The sequence below is a fragment of the Lycorma delicatula genome, chromosome 13, assembly GCF_047948215.1.
Source record: "Lycorma delicatula isolate Av1 chromosome 13, ASM4794821v1, whole genome shotgun sequence".
Lineage (NCBI taxonomy): Eukaryota > Metazoa > Arthropoda > Insecta > Hemiptera > Fulgoridae > Lycorma > Lycorma delicatula.
In genome coordinates, this window is record NC_134467.1 from 30,197,417 (window position 1) to 30,219,477 (window position 22,061).

General features: G+C 29.6%; 1 protein-coding gene across 1 annotated transcript in view; it reads left to right on the forward strand.

The window, feature by feature from the left end:
- LOC142334051 (uncharacterized) overlaps window positions 1-22,061 on the forward strand; it is a 33,060-nt gene that overhangs the window by 7,213 nt on the left and 3,786 nt on the right. The window contains exons 3-6 of the mRNA XM_075381717.1: window positions 608-817; window positions 10,022-14,203; window positions 14,345-16,986; window positions 21,696-21,839. Coding sequence (XP_075237832.1) covers window positions 608-817; window positions 10,022-14,203; window positions 14,345-16,986; window positions 21,696-21,839 — 7,178 coding nt within the window. The remainder of the gene's footprint in view (window positions 1-607; window positions 818-10,021; window positions 14,204-14,344; window positions 16,987-21,695; window positions 21,840-22,061) is intronic.

Sequence of the window (22,061 nt, forward strand, 5' to 3'; positions counted from 1 at the left end):
CATTAAATTAGAGTAAAAATGGAACTCGACTCACATACACACACACATTACAGTAACTAATCAAAAAACAGAATGAAACAGGTCAATTCATAATGACAAATTATTTTATCAGAGACACCTTTCAGCAAAAAAGTGGATGACGAGCTTATTTTGTCAAGGTAGTTAATGACGAATTATCTCATCAAAAACTGGTAACGGGGTAACTAATTATTATTTTTTTTCAATATTTTTGCCATTTGCAAAACTTTAATTTGAATACAAATATATAGGAATGAAATATGTATACATTTAGTTTGTAATTTTTTCTTACTGCTATCCAATAATGCTGTTCATTTTTTTAAACCAGTTTTCAGATCATTGTTTCTGTATTATTATTATTATTATTTGTATTCTACTACAGTTATAACTGTTTAATATCTGGTGTTTAACTTTTTCTTTATTTTTTTGTGTTTTTTACTGATTTTATGCTGATGATATGAAAAATTGTTGAAAGAGTTACTTTTTAGTAACAGTTAATATATCTTCTTCTATTGGTTCTGATTTTATGTACTTAAATAATATTTTCTATTTAACACTTGATAAATTGATATGTATTTTTTTTTTACAGTTGATGAAATAACGCAACTAAAAAAAAGAGTTACAGATCTTACTCATCGTTGTAGACAATTAGTTGATTTATTAAAGAAATCGAATATATCAGTACCAGCTGGTTTACCTCCAGAATGTTTTGTTACAACTCTTAAACAACAACAACATAAATGGACTGATCGTATTAAACCAGAAATGGTTAAAGATTTTTTAAAAATTATTAAAAAAAGTAAGTTTATCAGTGTTATTTTTTTATAATCTTTCTTCTTTATCTCTGCTTTGTGTTAAGAACATATAGATATTGTGGATTCAGTTAATGGCTTATTGAATACTGGCTTAAAAATGCCCCAGGAAAATCATTATTATTAGTTTTCAAACATTTATTTTCATATATAAAATTATTTGCACTATTCTGAGAAAATTTTAAGAAATTTACTTATATTCAGCCTTTCTTTTTTTCTACGTGGAATTAATTTCATCGAAAATATACATATTTAACTTATAAACTGGCAAAAGTTATAATTCCATTTTTCTTTTCACAGCAAAGATTATCAGAAAAGGCTTTGTCTTCTTATTAAATTGGTAAAATATTTTTCTACAAGTTGTTTAAAGATTTCCTCAATTTCTGAATTAATTAATAAGAAACAAAGGAAACAGGAAGGGTTAGAAGGCTATGAAGATAAGAATATGCATTCTATTCACTTGTTAGGCAGGTCAATCTAAAAGGAGTTTGTAATTTATCAGGGATTAAGGGAAAGAGAAGATTGATAAATCTATCAAACTAAATGTGTAATCCCAATTTCATAATGAATTATAATGTATGTATATCATTTTTAGGACAACTTTGAAAGCACTGTCACACTGTAATGAAGAAATGAATGAAATTATACATAAAAATTAAACTAAAATCTTACAAGAGGAGACTTTTACATCAATCATAATTTATTAGGTTATGAGCTATGATTAGAAATGGAACTTAATTATTTTTTACAAGAGATTTCAATTTTTAAAAGTACTTTTTAATTATGCTATAATGAAAGTACAACATTTCTTAATATTAATATTACTAGCATTATACATAGTACAGTAATTGTAATGAAATTAAACTTCATCAAGTTCATCAGCATAGGTATGACTTTCTACATAAACTTCATAGTAACAAAAAACTAAGCTGCCGTCAATAATACTGTATATTAACCAATTTAATTTAATCAAAAACAAGAGCTGGAGCAGTGTTTAACAAGTGTATATATATATATATATATATATATATATAAAATGCTTATAATTTTACAGAAAATGTCAGTTATCTATAGTACCTTAGTAGTCCCCACCTGGAGATCCGAACGGGGAATTTGTTTACCTCCAGAATATTTTACTAAGGAAGGCACCTCCGTCATTGCTATATGAAAATGCAGAGAGCTACATTTTCTTGGAAAAAAAAGGAGCTGTAGTTTTCTCCATTGCTTTCAGCTGCGCAGTACTCAGAGGACTGAGTGATGTTGATATGGCCATTTAAGTCGTCCTGACATACGACCTTAACAACTACTGAAAGAGCTGCTGCCCTCTTTCAGGAATCATTCCTTAGTCTGGCTTTCAACAGACACCTCTCCGATATGGTTGCACCTTCAGTCCAGCTACTCTGCATCACTGAGCACTTAAGCCCCCTCACCAACGGCAAGGTCTCATGATTCATAGAGGGAGGATGTTGACAATAATAAAAACTTATTCTACATAAACATTGAAAAACTTAAATACGGAGTAAAAATTCAATATTTTTTCCTCGCAAACTTCAACCCACAGGATGAAAATTTTCAAATATTTAAATTCTGTGAAAATTACAAAATATACAATTATACCTTGGATGAATTACATGAAATTATTTTGTATTCAATTTTATGCTTAAATACTGATTTTCAACTCCCCCAAGACGACCAGCCCACACTAAAAAGCTTAACACAGTCACCTCAGGGTTTCATAGCAGCGCAGTCTGCCCTCCCTAGCTCGTCCGAAATCGGACATCCCATCGGGGTTTCTCGTGCCTCCTCGAAAACATACTAATCACCTCTTCCAGTGATCAGAATTTTTCTCCGCAGGAGAACACCCTTCCAGTCCCTATTGTACCTGATCAAGACACACATTTCGTTTGCCCTTCACAGTTACGTGTCCCCCCCATACACACCTCGAGGGTCCCCCACGCCATCATCGGGGAGCTCCGACCCACCCACTCTTGCGCGTGAATAGGCCCGAACACCCTAGGCATAGAGGCTGCCTCCCTGGCCCCTACACGCATCAACATAGACTTATACCTGTCCTCGATCCCCCACGCATTCCCATGACCCCTCATTACTTGTTGCCCCATTCCTCCTTCGCCGTCAGCGGTAGAGCACCTAAACTGAAACTACCTGCAACTTACTGCCATATTTTAAGTACCTTTACTAAAACAATAGTTTTATTAATCAAAGAACTTAATTAACATACTTTATGTATATTCTTTAATACTGTTTATTTTCTTAACCTAATCCATATATAGTATTTGTTAATCGACATACAAATTAAACATTCTAATTGTATGGTAACCACTATTTTCAAGGCAACAAATGGTATACTTATTTCGTGCGAAACACATTTGTTGTGCTGTTTACATGTAAATAATTTCAAAATATTTCTTATTTTCTTGTCATTGTTTACTTATCTTTTTTACTTTTTGTTTCTATCTTTGACTGTCTATTAAGACTTTGTTTTGTATCATGATTTGCAGAGTATATCCAAATTACTATTTTAATATTATGAATAACTATAGTAGAAGCTATATTTTTGCTGATTTATTTTTTGTTTTTCGTTTGTAAATTTATTTGTTTTTCAATAAATAATAGAGCGACTCACAACTACATTTATCATAACAGATTGATCGAAATAACTCTTTCGCCTTCACCTTTTTCACCTTTCTTTTTCACCTTTAGAGGTGAAAAAGTTGTTTCATGGACTTTTGTAAGTGAAAATGGTAAAGGGGCTTATAATAAAAAATAATAAAATGTAATAAAAATATTGCGATTTCCGGTGAAAGTTGACGTCTAAAAAATTTGTGGTTAAGACACAGAAAGATGTACTGGTGTACTTTCACCAAGTTTCATCAAAATTAAATTATTTTTGTAGAAGTGGAAAATAAAAAAAAGAAGATTTTTCACATTTTTCTCAGAAATTTTGAGGTTATGTTAAAAAGTGATCTCTATAAAAGTTGTAGATTTTTGCATGATCTACAACTTTTGTTGTGATCTTTATTTTTGTTGTAATCTTGTTATTACACTGTACTTTGTAATTTGTGTAGTTTAAATTCCTTGATTTTTACATTTTATTGTTATATTTTATAGTTTAGTAAATTTTTTTATGTTTAAATTATTATTACAGTTTTCTTTTTTTTTTAAAGTACCGATATTATATATTTCATAAAACAAATGTATTTTTTTTTTTGTATTGGTGGAAAAACACTTAAAGTATAGCACACCAGTTTGTTTATACAAATTACAAGTTCATTAAATATTCCATGTGGTCAACAAAAGGAGTTTGTAGTTGATGGATGCAAACATTAAATGATATAAAACTATTTTTTATATTACATATGTTGAATTTGGCTCCTGTCTAATTTTTTTCTTTAGTTATTATTTTTAATTAAAAAATGCAGTTATATTTCATGTACTATTAAACAATCAATCGAATGTGTTCTGGCTTCTGGTAGAGCTTCTATGCTTCATGAACTCTATGCTAGTTTCACAGTGTTATTATATTTTCCTCATTTCTTCTCTCCATCCAACACTCCCACAATTACTGTCTGCAGCCGACATGATCTTTCCACCCAGTCTTCTAGCCAATAAATCTTACATCTTTTATTAGAAATTGTCTTCCTTCCTTCCAATCTTTGGCAGAATTTCTTTATTAATTTTCCAATCTTACATCTTCTGTGCTAATCTTCTTTCATCCTTTTTCGTTGGTGCCTCATTTCAGCAGCATACAATGCTACACACTCTCTCTCTCTTTCTCTCTGTGTGTGTGTGTGTAACTTTCTGAAAATTCAAATAATTCATCAATATACTTACCACTGTGCCAATTAATTTAAAAAAAACTGCCCCTTAACCAACAGATACAGTAAAAGAAAAAAAAAAGCATAAAAATCTAATACAATAGTTGACTTTCACAGAATCCCACATCATCAGTTGGTACGTAATTCTACAGTTACATCAAATAACAAAAACAAAAAAGAAATGAAAATTTAGGAAACATAAACGCTAACGACCATAAAATTTGTAACAACACAACTTCACTGCTAACCTGGAATGGTGTAAGTTTAAAACGTCCAATTTTTACTTCTGCTGTGTGATACATATCCCTAATGAATCATTCTATTTGCTTACCTCCTCACTGCTCAGTTACAGGTTTATTTGTTTTAGAATTTCCTGCTGTAGATTTTGATTTGAGACCAACAGTGTTAGTTGTCAGAAGGTTCTTGATGAGTCTTTTGTATATTTTTTTAATCTATTGAATTAGGTAACTCAGTTTTTCCCATTCATAAACCACTTTGATTTTAGTATATGTAGGTTTATTACCTTTATTTCTCTGTATAGGAATTTTTCTAAATAATGTACAATATTGGGCCCAGAAAACATGTTCACTGTTCGCAGATGTAAAAAAATGTATAAAAAAAAACATTTTTTTTGCAATTTTTGTTAATGGCAAAATTCATTTCACATTATCATCTTATTCATTTTGTAAATTAATATGATTAATAAAAAAAATTACATTTTGATCAGTATATAATTAATTATTATAAATATTTTTTTGGCTTGATGAATAAGTTCACCACAGAGTTAGTTATTGTTGCAGGAGAAAGATTTACAAATAACTAAGGTTTGTAAACTGTTTTTTTGCTTTGAGTTGTCGGTAGATGGTAGTTCTCCATTAATTAAGGTTTCATTGTACAGTATTTATGAAACATTTAAAAGTCTTGAGTTTTCATGTCTGTGATATGCTATTTTTTTTAAATTTCACTCATTTTTAGTAATCGAATAGTGTGTGCTTTATTTAAGGTGAAGATTTAAAAAAAAAAAAAAAATTTATATCTATACTAACTTTTCATCTAAATTAAGATTTCTGCTGAGTGCCTTGAAGATTTTGGTGCTCTTGGTTTTGATATTTGTGTTTGAATTAGATTTCAAAAAACGTTTTTCTGTGTTATTAAATTTTCAAGAGTTCATATATATATGGCTGTGTTTTTTATTTAGAATGGTTTTTTTTTTTAATGTTTTTGTTTATTTTGAGTTGTTCAAATGTAACTTTATGAAAAACAATATTTTGTATCATTTACAGTTATGTATAATTATTTAAAACTTTTTTTTGGTGGTATTTCATATTTTCATTTGGAAGGTACTGGGAAAAAAATTTACTTAACTTGTTTAACTTGTAGTGAAAAAAGATCACACATCTGGTACGGTAGTACCAGATGTGTGATCTTTTGAACATTTTTTTTGACCCCAAGCTTTTCCTCCCCTCTGAAAAAGTAGTTTACTAATATATTTTTTTTTTTTTAATTTATTTGTTTATACATTGTTTACATGTTATTGTAAAATCTTACAAGACATTTTTTTTAGAACAAATTAAAACTAAAAGTTTTTTTTGTAGACCCTAAGTAAAACACTTTTTCTTAAAAAATTAAAATTATTAATAAACAAACTTTTATATTAAACATATTCTTTCACTGGTATTAATGAAAATAAACAAAATATAGATTAATAGGCTGAAATCTTTGCAAACTTTGGTAGATAGTAGAAACATTTTTTTTCATTATCTTTTCTCATCAGGTTTTACAGTTTATACAGACTATTTCGTTAGTTAGTTAGATATTTGCAAGGAGCTGTGCTCCTTGCAAATATCTCCTGAACATTTAGAACACCTTTTGTGTATTTCTTGTCCTTACTTCTTGGACACAGATGACACCTTCGCCTTTTTGAAGAGCCTGAATCCTGTTCAGACCTGTAAGTTTCTGTTATTCTTCACCTTTTCCTAGACTCTTTAATGTTACAGATCGACGTTCTCGGTGTAGGTTCTGTTTTTGAGATCGTAGTATCAAATGGCTGTTTATGAGTTGTCTTCCACGTGATAAGAGAAATTCTCGCTTTTCCATACAACCAGTTGGATTGGCAGCGTGTGAAATACAATCCTGGAATTGACTCCCGCAGTATTCATTATTGCATACCCAACAGCCATCAGCCACTTCTAGTGCGATGACCTGCCGAATATATGGCAGATTTTTGATCTAGACTATCTACTCCAACTTTGGTAATATTGTAAAATCTATTATTTCTGGTTTTTTTATTTTCTTGATTCTGGAGAATGGATTTATCGTGGTGCATTGAAAAAAATCAATATTACAGCGCAATTTTTTTGGCATGTAGGATACAAGAGTTTTATCCGCTGTGAAAGAAAACTCACTGGTGTATAGTTTTCTTTTTTTATCCGGCAAGAAACGGCAAGGAATTTCTAGTTTGTTTTTTTTGTGCCAACATAAGTCAAACCCTTATTTTTCAGTGAATTAGTGAAATCAGATGTAAAACCAATATCGGATAAACTTTCATCTAACAGTCTGTCAATTTCACTTAATTCACTTCTTAAATTGTCTGTATCCATATTCACTTGACAATTAATTCACAAATGAGCAAGAAGTAACACTTGAAGCAATAATAGTAACTTCAGCAAAAAGGTAACATAATTAGCATGGTGGAGTCTAAAACGACCCCCAGAGGTCTCTAATTCGGTAGCAGGACGCAGCGAATACCTGATTTGGCTACCATCTGATACAGACTACCAAACTAGAAGTATACCTGGAGAATCAGTTTCTTCCTGGCTTACTAACCTAAAAAAACAAAATATGAAAAATATTTGTTTGGGGTCAAAAAAGACCCCACCCACCATGCCAGTTAAGGGTTAATTTAGACATAATTACAAAAATCCATTCTATATTCTTATACTCAGCCAAGTTTATATGGTGAATTAATCGTAAAAAAATAAGAAAAACTCAAAAGCTTAAGAATCCTTGGTGTGATAGAATTACGTTTGTCTCTAGTAGTCCTCACCATTACACAGGGTCTTTTTTTTTAGCTTGATATTACCACATAAGCTTGAAGCTTGTGCTTGCGATATGGAAATGGAATTTTCTTGTGAATGAAAAAGTCCATGTTTGACTGGGATTCAAATCCAGGACCTCTGGATGAAATAATGGTGGGGTTTTGAACATGTATTAAATGAAAGCAAAAATACAGTTGGTGTTATATATTTATTGAATTTGTCATCTCAAACAATTTTTTTACATAACTAATAAATTTCAATATGTGCACCATTAATCGCCTGGCAAATGTCCAAACAATACTCAGTTTCTGCCCATACCTGAATTAATATCTTCTGATATGGTTACAATTGCTTAATTAAGCCTTTCTTTTAAGTTACATAGGTCCTGTATTTTTTTCAAATAAACAATGTCCCCCACAAGAAAAAATCGCATGGAATCAGGTCCTGGACTCCTTGAAGACCAGGGTGTAGGTCCTTGTCAACCTATCCATCGATGTCCAAATTTTCTTTTCAAAGCCTGGCTGACGAGTGAATTTAAGTACGGGGATATGCTATCTTGTTGGAAATTAATTCGTTGCGTATTCGAGTTCATCTGCTTGAGAAAAGCAGTAATTGTTTAACATATCGAGGTGAATATTTCCATTAATAGTCTTTTCAGCAAAAAAAAAAACGGCCCAATTACATATTTTTCACTATACCACACCAAACATTACATTTAGGAGTGTCACACGTCGTTTGTTAAAAATTACATGTGGGTTTTCAGATCCTGATATTCGTAAATTGTGTCTGTTTACACACTCATTAATGTGGAATGTAGCTTCATCCTTAAAAATTATATCGTTTAAAAATTATTTGTTTTCATTAATTTTGTAGAAAATTTCAAAAGCAAAATTTAATTAATTGTTTTTCTCCATCATCATGTTTAAGTTCCTGGAGTAGTAGCGGGATTCTATATGCGTGTAATTTCAATTGTGTAAAACCTTTAGAGTTAGTTGTTGTTTTGGAATATCTAACTCAAGACTTTGATGAGAGATGGATTTGTTAGGACTTCTGATTGCAGATTGTCTAATTCATTTAAAGTTTCACCTAATACTCATGGTCTGCCGATTGATTTTTCATTGAGAACAATCCAGTTTCTTTGGACTGACATCATATATTATTTTCTTGGGGTGTCTGTTTTTCACATTCATGTCAAAATGCACGTTTAACTGAAGTTGCGGACTGTAATTCAGTCTGCCACAAAATACATTTTGCTTCTTGAACAGTGAAAATTATAACAAACCAAATATCACAGCTACAGTACAAAAACTGATGTGGTGGTTTAAAGTGCTGTTACATAAACCTTTTGATTGAAGGCTATCAGGGTTACCAACATAACTTCTCAAAATTTCCCTACTGCCTTGATATGAATTAGAAAAACACCACCATTCTTTTATGAAGATCCTGTAAAATGGTTCAACAGTCAACAGTTATACTTAATATAACGTAATTGTTTTATTTTAAAATCAACTGTAGTAGAGTTCTTTTATATTATTTTGAAAAATATAAAGTTTTCAACATGTAACATGAATGTTTGTTACTGTTTTAAATCTGACGTAATGATTCCTTTTATACCAAAATATTTTTCGATAATACTACTTAAAAGTTATTTTATCAGAATAAATGAAGCCATTTTTAAGTTTTTATGAATTTAATATAAATTTAAGTTAATTAAAAAAAAAAAAGAAGCAATTGTGCATTATAATAAAAGTGGGTATATGTTTTTATAAATTAAAAAAATAATTGAATAATTCTTACATTGGTAGTCGATTGTACGATGGTACAGTTTTCTGTATATTGCATATACTATTTGGCATGGAAAATTTTCCCATTTCAGAACATTAATGTTAATATAATAATAATGTATTAATTCAGCTTGTAATATACACTATTTCTTTTTTAATTTTAAAGCTGTGATATTTTTTATATTTATAGCATACATACTGTTAATGTGCACTTCAGTGATTACATTACATGTACTTGGGTAGTTTCAAAGAACAAAAAAACGGTTTTAAGTGGGAAAATAATTTAACGTTTTAAAATTCTTGGCGTAAACTGTTATCAAACTTTTATAGTGGAAAGATGGTGCATGGATTTTTATTGTTTGTTGAACAACAGCCAGTAAATAAGAAAGTATAATCACCTTATTAATACGAAGATTGCTGCTTAAAGAGCTGACAATCTCTAAAGTTTACTAAAAACTTATTTTTTTTTATAAAAGTATATAGACTATTTTTATTGTAATTATGAATTTGATATTGTTTGTTTTTTTTTTCAGATAAAGAAAATACAAAAAATGTTCCGAAAGCAAAAGAAAAGAAAGATTCAAATACTACTAGCAATGATAATAATAAGAAAGCAAAAGGTTTAGAAGTAACACCAAAATTGGTTAAAATTAACATCCCTACAACTGGTATAGATTCATCGTGTATGACAAATTCTAATAATAATAATAATGATGTACCGTTAGTAACTAGTACTAATGTATCATGTTGTAGCAACGTAGATAATTCTGTAACAATGCCTTTAAGAGAGTTAAATAGTACTGTTTTAAATAAAACTAAAAACGTTAAATTACCAACAACAACAAAAAATATAACAACAGTACCGTCTACATCATCGATATCATTGGTATTATCAGATCAAATATCAAAAGCAAAATTGGTTACTGCTGTAACAAAATCAAATTTATTAACAACACCGATTATGGCGACCGGTATACAAACATTACCAGCCGTTATAAATCGTAATCCTACTTTACAAAATCTTGGACCGGGTACATTAATATTATCTGATGGTAGAATCGTTAATGTTCCACCACCTAGTACTCCTACTGTTATTGCGGCGGCTACAACACAATTTATTGTGAACCGCCCGGTTAATCCTTCTGCACCAGCACCGCCTCCAGCTGTTATTGTAATACCAAATTCTAACGTTACAACGACATCGATAGTTAAAAGTAAAACTATTACATCGACATTAAGTAGTATTAAATTACAACAAAGGATCGGTACAACGACTACAAAAATAATTATGCCTAAACCGTGCAATAAAAAAGATGCTACAGAAACAACATATACTAATAAAGTACCTATTTCGGCGTTAAGTTCACATCAACATGATATTATTATGAATTATAAATTAAAACCAATTTCTAATTGTAGTCCAACATTTTCTTCTAATAATAAGAGTAATAATAATAATGGTAAAGGTAATAAAAATAATAGTAGTAATGTTAAACTATCTAATAATTCGACTAGTAAAGAATCAACATCAAAAAAAGTTAATGTTGATAAAAGTAAATCGAATCAAAATTCAAAATCGACTAATAATAAAAGCAATAAAGAATGTCATAATAAAAATAATTCTAATGTTATCAGTACGAGTGGCAACTCCACAGCAGTATTGTCCGTAAATAGTAAAATCACTAATGTTTCTTCTACTTTAACTACTGTAACAACAACAACAATACCATGTGATATTCAAAAAGATATAACAAAAAAATCAACAATCAGTTCAACAAAAATCAACAAAAATGACAGTGAGAATGTTTCTGGAAATAATACAAAAGTTCAAAGTAATTCAATGATAAATGCAAATAATAAACGACGTTTTGAATCGACGATCACAGATGATAATGATAAATTATCATCTCAAGTTAAGAAAAAATGTAAAATCTCTTCTTCTTCAACTACAAATTCTGTTTCACTTACTACTAATACTACAGTTACTTCTACTTCTTCATTGTCTTCATCTGTACAAGAAAATAATACATTATTATCAGATAATAATAATTTGTGCAACAACATTAACAAAGATATTATAAATGATAATAAAAAAATTAACGCAAATGTGATTAGTAACGGTTCAAATCAAACGGTTACAAAAGTTCAGAACAATTGTAAAAAGTATTCAATTGATGCGTTATGTTGTAAAAATATTAATAATTCTAATAATAATATAAATCATGAAAATGTTGGCGTAAATACTAACGAATGTAGTAATGAAAAAAATGAATGTAATAATGAATTAATGAATACCGATGTTGATAATTGTGATGTGATTAAAAATGATTTTATTCATTGCGATAGTAATGCAACAGATCAAAATAGTAGTATTATAAATTATAATAATAAAATAACTTTAAAGAATGATAGTAATGAAATTTTTATGGAAGTTAATGATGATGATAAATCAGATTGTAAACCAAGTAGCGATAATAAAGTAAATGATAAAGATGATGATAATAATAAAAATAACGAATTTATAAGTAATTGTAAAGAATCTACTACATTAATTATGAATAACGGACAAGTTAACAATGAAAATAAACAAAAAGAAATATGTCATAATGAAATTTTAAATAACGATAATATTTTAACGCATTCACAATCGGATGGAAGTATATTAAAACCGGTTTCAACCATCACAACGTTAATTAGCAGTTGTAAGAATACAACTGTTACGAGTCCATCAGTTACGACTACTGCTGTTGTAAATTCGGTTGTGGATGAAATAAATAATAAAACTAACGTTATGAACAGTAATTATAAACAAAGTAAATTAAAAGTGAATGATGGAATAATTGTAAATAAAAATAAAATTAATAATGATGAAAATATTAGTAAAATACATAACAACAATAACATTGCTAGTTTAAAAACTGATAATGATAAAAGTACAGCGGTTAATGAAAGTACAAATAATGATAATGGTAGACAGTTATCTGAGTTAGTTAATAATAATAATAAAAATACTAATGATGTCGATTTTACAAACAGTCCAACTGCATTATGTACACCAAATTATTTAGATAATCGTCAACAAGAAATTATGGCATCCGTAAATAATAATTTTTCTTCACAACAGCTATCAGTTAAAACAACTGTTCAGTCACAAATGAGTTTACAACAATTTAATCAGAATAATAGAGATAAAAATGTGTTTTTACCAATAAATAATAATAATAATACATCTTGTATTGATGATGTAAGGCTATCAATACCGAATTCAGAATTTTCAAATGATTTATTCACATCATTACAAGTACCATCCGGTTCGCAACATCCAGAATCATTATCGCCAACTGCAGCATTTTTATTAGCGTTCCCATTAGTATCTACCTCAAAAACATCAGAAATGTTAGTCGATAACGATAATAGTAATAGTCAGCATCCGACACCAACTACAATTTTACAAATTGGTAACATTGATCCACCCGGAAATGATTTATATCATCACGGTTCAACAACTACTACTACAACTACGTCAGTGACTAATTCATCAAATAATACAATGATATTAGACAATAATAATACTAATAATAATCATGATAATCAAAGTAATGTAAAAGGAAATGAAATTAATAAAAATAAAAGTATTCAAAATAATAATAGTAACAATAACAAGCAAAATAATTATCTTCCTGCATCTATGTCATCACAGTTCAGTTCAGATAATCGGTATACCATTGATAATACAGCTAATTATGTATCTGCTTCAAATATTTGTTATAATAATAATGGTAATTATAATTCAAATTCTAATATCCCTATAGTTAATAATACTTCATGTAGTAATAGTAACAATAATAATACTAATAATAAAGGAAATAGTACAAATTTTATGAACACGAGACATATAAATAAACAATTACAACATCGTGATAAACAAACTCAGCAAAATAATACAAGTTTGTTACCATCAGCAATGCCTGTAAATATTAATCAACACGACAGTATATATGTGTCATCATGTAATGATAAGAAAAAGAATAATACGACTGGTAATAATTCTATAAATCAACTCGGTAATACGTATGACGCATTTATGATACCATCATCGCACGTCGTTACATCAAATTCTGATAATATTTATCACCATAGTAAAATGTTTGATCATCGCAATATACATTATCCATCATCAACATCGTGTAATACGACAATAAATTCAACAGTCTGTTTACAAAATCAACATAAACATACGTCTTCAAATAATTTACCGTTATCTATTACTGGTTCAGTTACGACAACGACTAATTCTTTAACAAATTGTACGACCAGCTTGAATCGTAAAAATAATACCACCGCTTCAGTACATTCTGATATTGTATCGTCTTGTACATATACACAAGCAGTATCATCCGCTTCTTCGTCAGTTTCATTATCATCTCATTCGTATTCATATAATCTATTCCCAAATTGTAATGACTTTCCATTAAATACTGCGGTAACCAATTCACATTTATCGTGTAATTCAGTTAATAGTTCACGACAACAGCCTTTAGATATTGATGTAAAAGTAACATCGAGTAATTTAAACATCTTTCCCGGTTGGGCACCATCATCAAATATAAATTATACTACTTCAAATTTTAATTGTACGTCTACTACCTTTTCATCAACTTATCCGTCTATGTCGACGATGCAAAAAAGTTGTTCAACACAAACCGTATCTAAAGGTATTTCTCATCATTTAAATTCTAATAATAATAATAATAATAATATTACAATAGAAAATAATATTGGAAAAATTGAAAAAGGTTCATTAAATCCGCTACCAAAATTTTCATCTAATTTTAATTTTAATAATGGGCACACTAATAACAATAATAATAACTTTACTAATGTAAACACATTTACAACACATCAAGATGTATTTAATTGTCCAAATGAAATTTACAAAACTGAAAAACCGACAAAAAAATCAACATTGTCGTCAAAAATTACATCAGTACAACCTCGTCCTCCAGTAAACTGGATGACAACACCAGATTTACGTCCATCATTACATGATGTTACACCTTCAACATTAGTACCTGAAATGATGTTTTTAACATCACAAAAAGATGTTGATTTTACAACACCAAATATAAATAATTGTAATAATTTACCGCCATCGTTCGGTGTAACATCAAATAATACTCAGCCATTTTACGGTTTAGATATACCATTAGATTTACCGAATCAATTTACAGAAATTACTAATACGATGAATAAATCAACACATCGTTTACCTACATCATCGACGTCAATGCCGATGTCATCGAATCAACAAACTACATCTCATCATTATTCTTGGTCGCCGAGTAAATCTACAATACCATTATTATCGCATTTAGATACCCATTCGTTAATGATTCCATCGACATTACCGACATTGGTTGGTGATTTAGCATTGGGTACTAATACAGGACCATCGACACCAGCAACCGATCCTAATATACGATCTTTCAATATACCACCTCCTGCTATATCATTACATTCGGTAGATGATAATATTAAATCGAACCGTTTTAATCAAAACAAGTCATCTCGTCATGATAGTAATACTTCACAACATCATCATATTCAATCGTCACAAAAAAATAAAGATAATACGAATCATAATATAAAAGATACTACTAATAATAAAGATTGTGTTAATAATTCAAATGTAAGAAATACTTTGACGCGTAATACAAATAATTCGAATGATTATTGCAACGATAATAATAATAATACTAATAATAAAATTCCGAATCAGACACATCAGAGTACAAATACGAGTGGAAGTTTCTTATCCGTAAGTCAACTGGTCGATCAAGCTAAAACAGAAGGTCGCAATGTGTCATCATCTACATCTTCTACAAGAAAAACTAATAAATCACAACAGTCAAATAATAATAAACAAAATAATAATAGTTTACCTAAGCGTAATTCTACAATTAATCAGCAACAAAACGAGAACAAAATACAGTCGCAACAAAGCCATATTACTAAATTATCAACAAACCTTAATAATCATAATAATTATGTTAATAATAACAATAGTAATACTAGTTTAATAAGTAATAGAAAATTATATATGGATAATACTGAACATCGACATGATTATATGTCATCTAATTTTCCAGCTCCTGTTAATCAGAGTAGTATCGGAGATATGATGACAACACAATGGCATCACAATTCAAATAATAATACAAATAATAAGCAAAGTTTAAGTTTATCATCAGCTTATAAAGGTGGTAATTACAGTGCTGAATCTTTAATCGGAATGAATCATGACCATCATGACGCTATTCCAACATTTTCTTCGAATTCGACATCAACAAATCAATTTGGTCATCATAACCATGTTCATCATCACCCCCCTCCACCTCCACCACCGCCACCACATCACCATGGAAATCATCATACACATCACCATGGTTATAATAATCATCAGATTCAAAAGCCGTACGTTTCAGTCGATACAACATCATTGCTACCAGTTTCTTCAACCGCTTCAATTGTTTCGACTTCGATTAGTTCTTCATCTACATGTCCACCGACTACGACCAGTTTAATTAATCCAGAATTCCACACGTTATCGAATAATATGGTACAAAATCATTCTCATCATCATCATCATCATCACCACCATGGCGTTGAATTTACATCGTTACAAAACAGTGGTTCATCTCAACAGCAAACACCGTCGTATCAAAATTGTTTTAATTTTACACCATCATCGACACAAAATACAACAACAGCGGGATTTCCTGGATCCAGTCACAGTGTTGGTGTTCCATTTCTTACAGATAATGATTATCAGTTCAGTTGTTTAGATACTTCATATTTATTTACTCATCCAACAACACAATGTCCGCCATCGTCTACATCGTTTACGCATCATACATCGACAATAAATGTTACATCGAGTGTTCCTTCAGTTTCAACATTAACATCGTCTCATTCGTCTTCCGGTACAACAAATGTATCGTTATCAGCACCGATTATATCAACAAGTACAATTAATTCCACAACAAACAGGAATTGTCAAACGACACAAAATCATCCGACATCAGGAATGAATAAGTTAACAAATACATCATCGGCATCTATTACTAATGTAAATAATAAAACGAGCCGTAAAAGGAAAGATGAAAGTAATAATTCAAATAATAATTTTTCATTGTTACCTTCTGTGCAGACATCTTTACCATCATCTTTAACTTCATCATCATCTTCTTCGATTTATACATCAAGTTATTTACATTCGGCTCATTCGGTTAATTATGGTAATCCGATTAATGGTAATACATTACCGCCAACACCTAGAGCGATTAATAATTATCAACCATCAATTTCATCAGCGTTAATTACGACTATTTCTCCATCGTGTTCTTCATTAAATCAGAGTGTTGTTGCTAATCATCCAAGTACAACAACGTTAACAAATTTTAATTTGAGTACGATATTTCCGGAGATTAACGATAAGGTATGTTGAATATATTTTTTAATTCATATTTATTTTGTTTCACGTATAAAACAATTTGCTTGATTTTTATTTATTTAAGATTATTTTACAATGTTATATGTTTTATATATATTTACAGATTTCTTAAAGTTATTTAGAATCGTATTTATTTTAAAATTTAATGTTATAAAAAAAGTACAAGTCACATTCTGTTACTGTACTAGATAGAAATTTACAAGATAAAGCTAACTCTTATCATTCTAAGAATTATATTTTAATAATAGATATGCTTAGGACTAGGGAAATATAAGATTTAAATATCAGAAGTAAGTTTGAATTACAGATGACCTGTGCTAGGTCAAAGTCCACACCACTGTATCAATACTCTAGTCAATTAGCTATCAATTTGGTGAGTTATTGTAACTTGTTCAGATGCCATGCTGTTATTCTACTAAGAGAAGCTAGTGTTAAGGATAAGATTAGATTTTTGTGGAGAGAAGTTAGGAATAAACTACTAAGGTATGACTTTACCTATAAGTATCACTATATCATAGGACACATGGTCAAATGTATGTTTAAACAGAAATATAGTGAGCTATAGAGAAAGATTACACCATACGTTCCATGCTATTAGTCATGTGTACTGTGGATAATCACCTTATGAAGAACACTGTCAGTCAATGACTGACTCAGAGTCCGACTATGATGACTGTTAAGATCAGTTTATGATTGGTTTATTCCTCTCTCCACAAAATTCTAACCTTAACTCTAACACTAATTTTAACTCTAACCCTAACCCTAAGCTCTCTCCTCATATTAGCATCTGAACAGGTTGCCATAACTCAGAAAATTGATTGCTAATTGACTAGAATACTGCTAACGCAGCACAGACTTAGATCTTTTGCACGTCACTTGCTGTCCAAAAATGCTTTCGGACATTTAGATCTTGTGTTTTCCTTATCCTAATATCTAATACTACTGTATATTAGAGTATGTTAAAGATTGAAGTTGTTAAGTAATTGTTCAAAATTACCTTATTATAATTTGTAAGATCGTTGTAACCTCTTAAAAAAAATATGGCATTAATATTTGCCACTAAACTTTCTCTGCAAACTGCCATTCTTAAACGGTAGAAATGTTTTAGCATTTTGTTCAGCTACCATAAAATTATCAAAATCTTTTAAATATTCTTACCGAGAAATAAAGATGAAAAAAATTCAATCTAGGCGAATAATTCTTAAAACTGGATTTAAATGTACACCCAACCTCAATTATATCATTTCTTCTTATATAACAATTACATCACTTTAGTTGTGGAAATTGAAGACCCTTCACTTTTACATGGTGTTTAATATCAGAAACTAAAATTTGTATGAATTAACACATCACATGTGTATGGGTTAAGGGACCTTAACATAAAATAAGTTAAAACCTTGCAGTCGATATCTTTACGTGTTATGGTGTAATTATTTCTTCTGTCAAGTTAGCAGTCAGATGAGATATGGTGCTGGGAATCCATTGTTCTAAATATATTCTCCCATATGTTACTACCATATATTCTACTCATTTGCCAACTTCAGTTTCAACCAGTACTGTTCATTTTCTTTCCATTGGTGTCACAAGTTGCTAGTTCTGTTTAATTCTAACGATTTTAATTTTTTTATTTTCTATAATCAATGTATTGAACGGTTCTCTATGTGGGAAGCCGTCAATCTCTGTGATTAAACACTAGTTTTTAAGACAAATTATTTCATTTTGTTGCATATACTAGCACTATAAAACCCTTTTTTGTATTTATGAATTTTATTTTTATTATATCATATATGTAATGCTAGGTTTAATTATAAGTTTTATGATATAATATTTTCCTTGCTAGTTAATGAAAAAAAATTTTCAAAATAGGGGAAATATCCATTATTCAATAAACAAATTTTTTAAAAACATAAAACCTAAAGTGCTTTAAATATTATTTTAGTAGAAACGTCAAAGTTTGAGCTTTAATTTAATATGAAAACAACATTACATGTAAAAATTTGGTAAAAACCAAATTTGGTATGATTTAAAAAAAAAAAGTGAAAAACATCAGTCTGGGGGATTGAAATAGGTGCATGTGCTTAGTCTTAAAAGAGTTTAAAATGTCAAATATCTCAATGTATTCACTCACTGTTCCACACTTCATTCATGTAAACTATGCATGATTTAATAATCATAAAATTTATTGTAATGGCATTGTTTTGTTCAATGTATCAACCCACCACTGATTTATAATGGAATATTTTGTTCCCAACATTAATACAATGGGCAGTGAGCTAGTGCAGCACTAATAAAAGGTATAAAATTTGTTTATATAGTAGAACCTCTGTTAAGTAAAATACTTTTAATTGAAATGGCTGACAAAAAATGATATATTCTTAATTTTGACAAGTAATATTTGTTTTTTGGATGAACAACAAATATTAATGTAATAAATATTGTTTATAAAATATGATTTGTCATAATAGCGCTATTTAATACCAACAAGATTCCTTAGTTTGAAGTAGAAAACAAGCATAAATGGTCACCCGTTAAGTCAAGTACCTCTTAAACTCGTTTTAGACGAAGGGGAGCATAATGTACTTGCTGCCTGTCAGATTGTTTTGGCACTTTTGGTAGTTATATTATCTGCTCAGTAACATCCGTGCTAGATGGCTTTTGTAATACCTTATGTGAGCTAAGTTTAATAATTTGTCTATCATGTCAACAAATGGGTTGTGATAACATTTTAAGAAAAATTGGAGGCGGTTAGAAGAATTAAAAATTGTGAGATTTTGCAAACTGTGACAGTTGAGTTTGGTGTTGGTATTTCTACTGTTGCTGATTGGATCAAGATGAAAAATAAGTTTGAATGTTCTTGTACGATGCTAAACAAGAGAACAATGAAGACATTCCAAAATGAGAAAGTGAATGAGGTTGTGTTTCTAAATTTCATGCAACAAACGGAAAAGGGAATGCCATTAACGGGACTAATTTTTCAGGAAAAGGCCAACATTTTATTCAAAATGATAGGTAGATAAGGCAGGTATAAAGCCACTGCTGGATGTCTTGAAAAATGGAAAAACAGGTATGGAATATATCAAGTGAATGTCTGTGAGGAAAGTTTATCTACCCATGTCGATGCTATGGGCAATATTGAAGCAGAATGGCCCATTTTTTTTCAAGGATAAACAAAAGATCAGATCTATAATGCACATGAAACTGGGTTAAATTTTTAAATTGTACCTAAAAAGTCATTTGTTTTAAGAAATGAAAAGGTTGCTCCTGGACACAAGATGAACAAAAAAAGAGTGACAGTTTTGTTTTGTTTTGTAATAATGCTGTGAGAACTCATTAACTGCAGCCTATATGCATAGGCAAATCTAAAAAACCAGTGCTTTGAAAGATATTGCAGAAAATGTTCTTCCCATCTACTACCAAAATCAAAATATTTCTTCGATGTCCATTAGCTTTTTCACCAAGTGGTTGAACAATGAATGTCCCAGAGTTGAGTGTTTTAAAGTTGGAAACCCTTTCTAGAAAGTCTGTTTTACTTATTGATTATGGCACCAATGTATCCTGAGAATTTGTGCAACGGAGACATAATTGTCAAGTTTTTACCATCAGATGCATCAAGTTTGATCTAGCCTTTAGAGTAAGAGGTGATAGAGGGATTTGAAAGGCATTATTGGATATTTTTTCTGAAATCTCTATTGCAAAAGACAAATGTCTGTGGAAAAATAACATGATTCACTTTACAAAACTGTTGGAACAAACGTTTTGATGAAATATTAATTGAAGATGAGTTTAAAAATTATAAAAATCTTCAGGAATTAATTGAAAAAAATACCAGGATGTGAAGAAGTCAACTAAGCTGAAGTAAATGAATCACTCAACAAGTATGAATCTGAATTAATTTTTAACGATCAAGAAATTTTGTTTATATGGTACTGCCCCAACCAAAAGACAGCAACATGCCACAGAATGATGTAGCAGACCAACAACCATGACGTCGCTGATGAGATTTTTATTGCCTTAGATGTAAGAGTTTTTATGTAGAGTAAAATATTAAATACGGCTGTGAAATATGTGTTGATCATACATTATTTTATTCATTTTATCAGGTGTGTTTTATCAAATGATCTGAAGAATCAAAACCTTTGACTTTCTCCTAATGAAGTGATAAGAAAGAAATAATATGATAAGAAAAAACAAAAAATATATGATTTTTTTCAAGAAAAATCATAAAACTAATTTAAAAAAAGAAAAAATAATAATGATAAATAATAAAAAATGATTTATATATATTTGATTTAACAAAATTTGATTTATTAAAATATTTACATAATATTATGCATTGCCTAATTTTACGTCAAACTTTAAAAAATGAAATCTTAGTTTTTATCCAAAATTTTGATTTGCCAAAACTGCCTTTCTTTAACAGAGGTTTTAATATATATGTAAAAATTAAATGAAAGGATTTATAATTCATTTTGTTTTTAAAATCATTCAATTCAGAGATTTATCCTATTTGATACAATTATGTTCATTGTAATTTTAATAGCATATTATTGCATTGCATGTATAAAAATTTAACTCTATTAATTTATTGTGATATTTTAATATATTAAGTTAAAAAAGATAAATAATAGGCAATTACTATTTTGTTAGTTAAAGAAATATCATCTTTTAATTTGTTATGGTGATTTTTTTCAAAGCAAAGAGGAGGTCATACGTCAAATTTTTTGGGACGTGATATCGGTAAACATAGTGATATAATTACTGGAAATAATTCTGTACGTAACCATTCGGATTACCTTCAATCTCTTCGTTCGGAATTCAATAATGTTATCCCGCCGCAGGTTTGTATTTTTTTTCTATTATTATCTCTCTTATTAGAATATATTAATTCGTTACATTATTAATTGCATCTGAAATATGCAGATTATTTATACAGCTATTCATTATACTATATAGGGTTATCATAAAAGAATGGTGCGGTTTCAGTAATTCATAGGAAGATTGTAGGGAAATTTCTAGATGTTATATTGGTATCCCTGAAAGCCTCCAACCCAAAAGTTTGT